Here is a 9679-nt window from a genome sequence, read left to right as displayed (position 1 = left end):
GTGCCAGACATACACCCACAGACATGCACAATCACACACACGGGTGGCACACAGGAGACCGCTCAGGCGAGCTGCCCTCAGGAGCACAGGCTCAGCACCATCCCATCTACCAGCCTCGCTCAGAGCAAGAGCCCAGGTCATATCAAACAGACACGCTGTCAGTGGAATGGGACATTTAATTGTCTCTAGGGTGCTCCCAGGACGGGGAATGCGGGGCCTTTGGCAGAGCCCTGGCTAATGGAAGCAGCCAAGGCACCCATCAGCCAGTGCCAGGCAGGGTGGCAGCCTCAGGGCCTGGCTGAGGACAGCCAGCACTTGGGCTGTTGCTTAAGACAATTTCTGAAATTAGTGGGTAAGGAATGTTGCCTTTGAACAGAGAGGGGAGGAGAAGGGGCTTGGGTTGGGGGGAAAGATTCCAAGGTCAGAAGGTTTTAGGATAACAGGGAGTTGGTCATAAGGTCCTTCATGGCCGGGCGGTGGCTGGGGGGCATGTGGTGACGGGAGTCCAGCGGGCTCAGGCCAGCTTCAGGAACTCCTGCAGTGTGTTTTGTTCCACAGCCTCCACGAAGAGCTCATAGTCCTAGGGGAGGGGAGGGGAGGGGAGAGGCGGTCACCTGAGTGCTGGCATTTTGTCTCAGGTCTGACTCTGACTTCTGACTCAGAAGTCCTCCTACACTTCCCCACTCCCAGCCCCCGGGGCCCATACCCCACAGTACTGGTCCCCGTTGACAATCTGGGGTGGGGTGGCCTTGGGGTTGCCCGCCAGGGCTCGCATCTCATCCCGCAGGGCGTTGTCCTGGGAGATGTCCACTAGCTGGTACTGGATGCGCTTCCCATCCAGGATGCGGGTCACCTCGCTCTGCTGGGACTTGATCTGGGGGTAGAGGGCGGGCAGGGGTTAGTGAGCAGGCTGGAGGACTGACGGGGGAACCCTGGGCAGAAAGAAAGCGGCTGTGGCCAGTAGTTTTTGTCCCCCTCCACAGCCTGGGCCAGCGTTCTGGCCACTAGGGAGTTAGGACGATGAGTCAGGCTTGCAGTGGTGCAGGATGAGAGGGACCACCATGCGGAGGAGAGTCAGAACGAAGAAGGGAAGTGGGATAAAGTTCGGGGGGGGGGGGGGGGGAGAGAGGAGCTCAGCGAGGGGAAGGCAGGGCACGCTCGGGTGGAGGCTGGTGAGGGGCCACCCCCACCCAGGTACGCACAAATTGGAGGAGACGAAGGGCACCATCAGGACGTGATGGGGTGGTAGTGGGGCTGCAGGGAGTGCGTGTGGGAGCAACGGGATGGGCGTGGGCAGCTCGTGCTGGGGCTCCTAAAGCTCCAGGATGCCCAAAAGAGGGGTTCGAGTCTGGAGCCCACCTCTGGACCGGACCCCAGAGGCCGAGCCCCGCACCTCGTCGCCCCCCACCCCCGTCCTGCCCCCGCCCTGGGGGTGGGTCTCGGGCGCCTGGCCGTAGCGCCCAGACTGCGCCGGCTGCGCTCCACGCCAGCGCGGCCCAGGCGTGCACTCACTTCGCGGGAGCCGGTGACCGACGTGCTGTAGACGCGCAGGCCGCTCATGCTGCGGGTGGACGGGCAAGCCGACGGACGGACGGCTGTAGCGGGAGCTGCACGGCCTAAACACGACGCCGCGGCGCTCGGGAGCGGTTTCCTTCCTGCTCAGCCCGCGAGTCACCGCTCTCGGGACCAATGGGCGGCACGGGTAGGCGTGCGGCCGGGGCGGAGCCTGCGCGACCCCGCCCTGCGCGCCGCTGTCCCCCTCCCCTCCCCCTTCAGTGGCCGGGCTCGCCAAGGACCCCAGGGCTCAGAGAGGCCGCCCCCTTCGGCTTTCCCCAGATCTGGGGCTCAGTGTGAGGCTGGGGAGTAGCCTGGGTGGCCGGAAAGGCCAGGGAAGGGAGGGTGAGGGTGTGGCAAAGGCCGCCTCCTCAGCCTTCCCCAGGCTAGCTGCACCCAGCTACCCACCCCTTGGTGCCACGATAGCGCAGCGCAGCTCAGAGCTTTGAAGGCTTGGGCCGTTTTGGAACGTACAGTGCCTTGGCTAGGGGACCTCACTCTAAGGGACCCCCTCCCACAGTCCCCAGAGTGACACTCACACCTGGGTAACCCCGTGGCACACCAAAACAGGGAGAGCACCCCCCCCCCCGGGGGGATTTCCCCAAAAGTTACTCTCAGGCAGGTTTAGACAAGGAAGGGTGGTGGCCAGAGACAGGGCCACACCCTCAAGGCACCAGGTGGAGGCCAAGGTAAGAGGCTGCTAGCTCTAGAAAGGGTGGAGGCAGAGGCTGGCCAGCACTCCTGAGAGCCTGGTCCACCCTCGTGAAATATCCACAGATGATCTTAGGGTGGCCCTAGCTCAACCTTGATTCCAGATGGCATTCTAAAGCTGCTCCTGCTCCCAGAAAAAATGGGAAGGGGTTCAGAGGGAGCAGATTCTAGCAACCAGTCCAAATCTGGAGGCTTGGCTGGCTGTCTGGGGTGGGACAGGATTCCCCTCACAAGTCCTCCCCAGGTCCAGGGCTTGAATGGCAGCCCAGGAAGATAACCCCAGCCCCTTAAAGCAAACAGTGCCCTGCCTGGCTCCAGAGAAGCCGCCACCTCACAGCAACCTAGAGGCAGCTGACTTCCTCTCAGATGATTACGGAAACTCTCTCCAATGACAGACTTGCTCAATGACTCGGGCAACTTCACCCAATAGAAAGTTGTGTGGGAAGAGCTCTTATTTGTCCCCACAGAGAACAGAGGAGCGGAAGTGGTAGAAACAGCCATGAGGCTGGACCTGCCAAAGGTTCCTCCTTGCTGCCATCTGGGGAACTTGGCTGAACAAGCCCTTGGCCCCAACAAGCCAAAAGGAAGGGTGGAGTAAGGGATGGTGATGAAAACTGTGATGGAAAACTGAAGAGTTTGTTAAATATTTTATTTTGTAATCAAAATAGGCAATACAAACCAGTTGACATAACAAGGATTCATATAAATAACTGCTTACAAACTTTGAGGAAAAATACCCGTGAGCATGGTGGCTGGGCTCCCAACACAGGGTGGAGACCAACCAGGCAGCTCTGCTTTTAGGAGGCAGGAAGGAACCCAGAGGCTGAGGGGGATGGCTGGGTGGGGCTGTTCTGAATGGAAGGGATACATCACTCCATAAATAAGACACAGAATTGTAAAAACACTTAAGGAGTCTCATTCAGACCCAAGAGTGAGGTTCAGGATGCTTCTCTGACTGCTCAAGGCTTACCAACAAGCTCCTGGTGGCTGGCTCTGGGATTGCTCAGTGCTCCTGCACACCCTTCCAAGGCCCTGGCTGGCCTGGCTCCAGATCTAGTGCAGGCCTGGGGCCAGCCCAAGAACCAGATACAAACAATTGTGTTGTGAGATGCCCCCTAAATGAGGAGGCATGAGAAACTAGAAAGCAGAGGGTCCAAAGGCCCCAAACAAAACCCAGCAAATAAGCTATACCTTAGAGCCAAACTATACTGGGTACTCTGAACTCTCAAGAAGCCGCAGAGCAAGAAAAGGAAAGGACCCTGCCCACAGACAAAAGAGAGGCACAAGTCAGGGCTGGACGCCAGCCCTTAGACACCAGGAGGAGGAGGCGAGCAGCTTGACAGTTGCCCCGTGGTATTCTAGGGGAAAATCCTGCTCAAATCCAGAACCATAAAGAAGAGTTTGCAAGGGGGCTACCTGACTAGCCTGAGAACAAAAGACAAGGGAGCTGTGCTAACCACATGGCCAGACCCCCAAAGGACAGGGCAGCTGGAGAGTGGGGCATCCTACAAAATGGCATGACAGCACAGATGGAGGAGGCCTGGATAGAATCCTTAGGCCAATTCTAGTGGGTACTTTGCTAATAAACAGATCACTCTGAGGTGTCTGTGAGAACAAGAGCCCTGAGGAAGCAGCAGTGGGACCAGGCCTAAGAACACCCAAGAAAGCCAGCTCAGATCCCACGCAGGCTGGCCTGCTGGCCTGAGAATTCTCACATGGCCATCATGACTGGTACTCAGACTTTCTATGCCCTTCTACTGAACTCTGCCACCAGCGGGACCAAGGTATGGAGTGGGAATGAATACGGATCCATCCCAGAGGATGGAAAAGGGAATTGAGCAGCCTGTTTAACTTTGACATCAGCCAGGGGCTGGAACAGTCTGTGAGGACTTATCAGGTAACCTGCAGAAGTTAATTAGTAACTCACCCTCAAAGGGTAAATCCAATGACAGGACAAATGCAATCCAACAATGCAAAGCCAGTGTGCAGCAGGGCAGGCACCGTTGCTTAGTAAGCCCACGGCCCCAGACGCAGGTTCTTAACCCCTCCACCCCTTCTCTCTGGGAACAGCAGCAGACAGGAGGCAAGAGATTGTCGGGGCAGAACCTGGGCAGACTGGCGCTCAACAGAGCAGATCTTCCCTGGGGGACCAGAGCGTGTGCCACCCCAGCATTCTTCACTGTGTAACACAGTTTTCTCCCATATCCTGGGCATATCTGTCTGACATGGTGGTCCTTAAGTCCTCGATGTCACGGCGCAGCTGTTGAACCTCTTCTAGTTTCCTCTTGATCACATCCGGCTTCTGCAAATCCAGCTGAGTCCCCGGGTGCTGTGCAGCTGAGTAGGAGAGCATTTCAAGAGAATGTTAGTGAGTCAGTTAGGAGGTGCTTTCATGGAGGGGACAGTATGGATAAGTAGTTCTCTGAGGCCCATGATCTGGGGACATGGCACATTGTTTCAAGTAGGCTCCATGCTGGGCTTGAACCCATGACCCTGAATGAGATCAAGACCTGAGTCAAAATCAAGAGTCGGATGATTAATCCACTGAGCTACCCAGGTATCCCAGGACACAGCATGCTTTTACAAAAGCAGATGGAATAGTGGGCTAAAAACTTGCTGCCTCAGGGCCATTTTTTGTTTGTTCTGCATTCAGGTATCCAATCTGTTTCCAAAACAGATTTACTGTCTACTCTGCTAAACACGTTAGTTAACTCCCAGCGGGCAGTGACCAGGCCTACAAAGCCTTGTTCACACATTACCATAACTGATGGGAAAGTTGGGTGGGGGTGACAAGAGAATGAAAGCCACTCTTTCCTGAGTCCCAGACGGGTCTGAAGACTCACAGTGAATGCCCAGGAGCAGGGAGAGATTGGGGTCATGGCCCTGGGCCCTCTGGGTCACAATGCTACAGACAGCCTGCAGATCTTGAAGGCAACTGGCCAACTCGTGGTGCAGCTCAAATGCCAGCTGGGCTGTGTCTGGTGAAGACAGGGACCCTGGTTGGGCCTGGCGCAGGTGTTCCTGGAGTGTCAGATTCTTCTCAATCAGGTCCTGGTTCTGCACTGAAAGCTGAGCAGACAGACAGGCAAACATGTTAAACCACGCCCAGGCAAGGGCAGAGTATCTGTACCTGTGTGTGGCTATGTATGAGTCACAGGTGATACCCCCCTCCTAACCCCTACCAACAGGCTTAGCACTCCCCCAATCCCAAAATTGGGGGAGTGCTAAATTCTAAATTCTCCTGCAGGGAGGTCGGGCCTGTAGGGTTCCAGCACTGGAGAGGAAACCACTCCCAGCAGACTCTGAGTCACCAGCCTCCAGGTTTCTGTTCAGGAACCAGAGAAGATGCTCCCGCCCCTCGGAACTCTATCTGAAGCCAGTCCCTCAGCCAACTCTGTTAATCAGGCTATTAGAGAAGGCTTAACGTGAACTGTGAAATCTGAGGAGACACTGGTTTCAATCTTTCCCTGCCACCCTGACAAAAGTGGCCACCGGCCAGCCTGATCAGAGTATGTTAGAGGAATAAAGGGGGCAAGAAAGACAACAATACAGCTAGCAGCCAGCCACTGGGTGGGGGTTGGAGAAACTAGAAAGCTAGAGAACACAGCGCTAGAATGTGTCCTGCCTGCCTTTTCACACCTTCACCTCAGTGGAGTCAGGCTTCTCTACAAAGACCAGCTACTCCTGTATGTCCGTGTCTCCTTCCCTCCCTCTCCCATAACACCTTGACCCATTCTCCCCTCCCTACCTCTATTCTGATTTAAAGACACCGAATACAGTTCCTTCTCCAATCCCAGTCCTTCCCCCTCACTGGGCCATGTGACAATCCCAGCTCGGAGATTCCTTTGTAGGTCAGTGAACTCGGTCACCCCTTGCTGACAGCTCTGTTTATTCCATGAGGACACCAAGCTCTCAGTCTTCTTGAACCCTTCCTCCCCAACCCCACATACCTGTGGCTACAGAAAGACAAAGGGAGAGAGACAGACTTCTCACATCCAAAAAGCATTCCTGGGTAATTATGGCCATTCTAAGATGGGCTTAGGACCTTTAATATAAAGGATAGTGCAATGTCCCTTCCCATTCTTCTGTCAAAAAACCTCAGGAGGGACTGTCAGACAGGAGGGCTCCTGGGGCCTAGGGAGGGGGGCGTGGCTCACAGAGCAATCGGGCGTGCGGAGGCCGCACCCAGCCGCGAGGCTGACGCCGCTCACCTCCTTCACGGCTGTGCGTAGCTGCTGCAGAGCTGTCTCCCTCCGCTGGGCCTCCTCTTTCAGGGCCTGGCTTGTTCCTTCTTCCTGAGCCACTTCTTGCTCTAGGGTCTGAATGGTAGGATTACACAGGAGTCGTAGCAAATCTGGTTCAGACCGTAAGCCCCACCCCACCACACACACACCGCCGGGAGACTGCCGTAGAACGGCCCTGATCTGCTACTTCCCTTTGAAACCCTCCCGTAGTCGCCGACCATGTACTCACTAGAGGCCAGCTTCTCAGCAGGGCATTCCAGGCCAGTCTGGCCCTTACCTACTTTTCTAACCATATCTCTTTCTACCTTCCCCACAGCCTCCACTCCAGTCACATCAAGTGACTGAAAGCCTTCATTCCCAAAGGCTCCAGCTCCAATGCCGTTGTGTACTCTCCTTCCCCTTTGTGCAGGCTACTGTTCCCTGCCTGTCACCCAGGAAATCTTCAAGGCCCACCCGGCCTTCCTCTATCTGCAAATCAGATCCTATTCATCATACTCTCACCCTGCTACTCATACCTCTGTCATGGTTCATTTGTACATTCGTTGGCTGTGCATGTGATTCCCACCCACCCCTATAACTTTCTTGAGGGCAGGGAATATCCATTCAGGTCAGCTCAGTATTTACCGAGCAGTTACCGTGACACTCACGGAGGATACTGAGGATACAAACAATACCTGTCTTTGAGGAGCTCATAGCCAAAGCCCTTGAGAATACTGTATACTAAACGCTTCTGACAGAGATAAAGGGAAGGAAAGCACTCCCACAGGCACCTAATCTAGTTGGGAGGGAGGAAGGGAAGAAGAGTGTGTGCTTGTGAAGGGATGGTCAGGGTCAGGGAGAGGGAGGTATTTATGTTTGCTATTTTTTTGCTTTTCATTCTATTCATTCCAATCCCCTCCCCCAATTTTGAAACTTATTTTTATCAAGTATTTAAGTTTTCTGAATTTTCAATTTTGTATTAATAAAAAAATGTAACTGCCAAAGAAGAACATCTCATCACTATGAAATACCCTAGGCGGCCATTTTGAATCTACCCGATTCCAGCAAATTCACCTGATACCTTAATTTGCCTGAGGAATTTCACCATGGGTAAATGTACCACTTAAGTGTCGGGCTTTTTCAACCTTTGTGGAACCTGTGGGTTCCAGGAAATGTATCTGAGATCCATTAGAAACTCTACCAAGAATCTGGGATTTTAAATGGGTATAAACACTCACTAGGCTTGACTATCCTTACAGGACTTGAAATAGGGGAACTAGACAGACACAGCCTGACCCGCATGATGGCAAAGGCAGAATTGCAGCTTTGAGCTGTTCTCAGAGTGAGTGTATTTCAATTGTTTTGATATGAAAACCTCTTTTGGAATCCAAAGACAACCTGAGTGAACTTGCTTTACCTAGGATTTTTTCTTGTTGCTTTTTGTTGTTGTTTTTTTTTTTAAGATTTTTTATTTCGCTGCTGAGCAGAGAGCCTGATGCGAGGCTCGATACCAGGACCCTGGGATCATGACCTGAGCTGAAGGCAGAGGCTTTAACCCACTGAGCCATCCAGGTGCCCCCGACCTTTTTTTTTTTTTTTAAGATTTTTTTATTTATACCTACCTAGGATTTCTTGGGAGAATCCAATTAAGGACACCCCCCCCACACACACACACTGGCCAAGAATAGAAACCAAGAGTCATCTTTAATTTTTCCTTATTCTTTAACTCCCTACGTCTTGTCAATCACTGATTCCTCTCAATTTTACCTTCTAAAATTCATTTAAATCTGTTCCCTCACATCTCCTCGTTATGCTGCCTTCTGCCAGGTTCCTTCATCTCTCACCAGGATTTGCAATATTCCTCCAGCTTCCAGCCCTGCCCCTCTCCAAATGCCACTCTTCTTTCCACACTCAAGCCTGAGCTGCAAACCTAATTATATCACATCCAAAGTAAATTCTATACTAGATTCCCATGGGGCGCCTGGGTGGGCTCAGTCAGTTAAGCATCTGGCTCTTGATTTCAGCTTAAGTCATGATCTCAGAATCCTGGGATTGAGCCCCGCATCAGGCTCCACACTTAGTGGGAAGTCTGCTTGAGATTCTCTCTTCCTCTCTCCCCCTGCCCCTCCCCTTGTTTATGAAATAAATAAATAAATAAATCTCTGAAATAAATAAATAAATACATCTTTATAGTAGATTCCCATCACCTATCAAAAGAATAAAAGCAAACTTAGTTGGAAAGATGAAGCCCTCCCATAGCCCAGTTGCTATTCACACCACCTTACTTCAACAATATCGAACTGCTTGCTGCTCTGTGTGCAAACTCTGTTTCATGCCTCCATGTTCCCATCAGTACTATTCCTTCTATCTGGAATTCCAAAACCAACCTATCCAGCTCTTCTTCTTTGCCTGGCTAACTCTTCCTCCTCCTTCCAGGCTCATCAGCTCCAGAAATCCTTCTTTAACCTCCCCTGCTCTGACTAACTCTTCCATGCTCCCCCAAAGTAACATGACATTGAGCTCACAAGACTGTGCTAAACCCCTTCCCAACAATGACTGTAGGCGAAAAGCATTGATCGGGTCTCATTCTTGCTATACTCCCAACACTGAGCAAATTGTATGACACAGAATAAAGAGTTGGCTAAATTCTAGAGATTCCATCAAGTCCTGTGTACCACCACATCACAAGGACACCAGCTCACCTGTACTTGTAAACGCAGCTGATCCATTTTCTGCTGTTGCTTCTCCACAATCTGAAAGGCAAAGTTATCAAGGAAGGCTATAAGCACGGGCTGATGGTGAGGTCGGACTACAAGAAGCAACACAAGGATCTGTAGTCTGGCTATTAGCCCACTGGCTATAGGCAATCAACAGTGAAACCAGGGTGAAGACAATTTAGTTCTACTTAGAGAAGTATAATCCAGACTCCCTGTCCTAGCTAACTAGCTTCACACTTCGGTGTTCTACTCACAAAGAGGTTTAAACAGGAATGTAGGCTGGACCTATAACCACTACTACGGGGGAGGGGGATCCCACCCTGATGAGTGGAATGAACTTCATATATAACCAGAGTATATTTTGGTTCTTTAGTAAAGGACATGACTAAAAATTCAGTTTAATGAAATCTATCCTATCCAGGGCTGTGCTGGATGCTATTATTTATAGCACTGACTAAGGAGAGAACCTGAACA

At 52.3% G+C, this 9679-nt stretch overlaps 2 protein-coding genes across 7 annotated transcripts in view; both read right to left on the bottom strand.

Annotated features, from left to right (window-relative positions):
- Positions 1-156: 156 nt before the first annotated feature.
- Positions 157-1674, bottom strand: SH3BGRL3 (SH3 domain binding glutamate rich protein like 3). The gene is made up of 3 exons (XM_032863834.1): positions 1513-1674; positions 707-874; positions 157-580 (listed from the first exon to the last, which is right to left on the bottom strand). The coding sequence occupies exons 1-3, from the start codon at positions 1558-1560 to the stop codon at positions 515-517; spliced, it is 282 nt and encodes a 93-aa protein (XP_032719725.1). The 5' UTR covers positions 1561-1674; the 3' UTR covers positions 157-514.
- A 2603-nt stretch (positions 1675-4277) lies between these two features.
- Positions 4278-9679, bottom strand: part of CEP85 (centrosomal protein 85) — a 31997-nt gene continuing 26595 nt past the window's right edge. For 5 of the 6 annotated variants that reach the window (XM_032863825.1, XM_032863827.1, XM_032863829.1 and 2 more), the window contains 4 exons: positions 9191-9241; positions 6477-6584; positions 5109-5334; positions 4278-4602 (listed from right to left, as the gene is read on the bottom strand). In XM_032863825.1, the coding sequence (XP_032719716.1) occupies positions 4442-4602; positions 5109-5334; positions 6477-6584; positions 9191-9241 (546 nt within the window). In that variant the 3' untranslated portion in view covers positions 4278-4441. Of the gene's footprint in view, positions 4603-5108; positions 5335-6476; positions 6585-9190; positions 9242-9679 lie in introns of those variants that run through there. The other variant, XR_004383361.1, reaches the window with a different exon arrangement.

Source organism: Lontra canadensis, unplaced genomic scaffold (assembly GCF_010015895.1).
Source record: "Lontra canadensis isolate GAN:19392208 unplaced genomic scaffold, GSC_riverotter_1.0 scaffold25, whole genome shotgun sequence".
NCBI lineage: Eukaryota > Metazoa > Chordata > Mammalia > Carnivora > Mustelidae > Lontra > Lontra canadensis.
The sequence above is the reverse complement of the archived record's forward strand: the minus strand, read 5'-3'. Positions and strand labels throughout refer to the sequence as shown.

What these genes read in the sequence shown, in the direction of transcription:
- SH3BGRL3 (XM_032863834.1), bottom strand. Translation starts at nt 1,560, where the DNA reads ATGAGCGGCCTGCGCGTCTACAGCACGTCGGTCACCGGCTCCCGCGAA. An exon ending in CGGTCACCGGCTCCCGCGAA is followed by an intron (nt 875 to 1,512) that starts GTGAGTGCACGC and finishes CTCTACCCCCAG; the next exon opens with ATCAAGTCCCAGCAGAGCGA. An exon ending in ACGGGGACCAGTACTGTGGG is followed by an intron (nt 581 to 706) that starts GTATGGGCCCCG and finishes CCCCTCCCCTAG; the next exon opens with GACTATGAGCTCTTCGTGGA.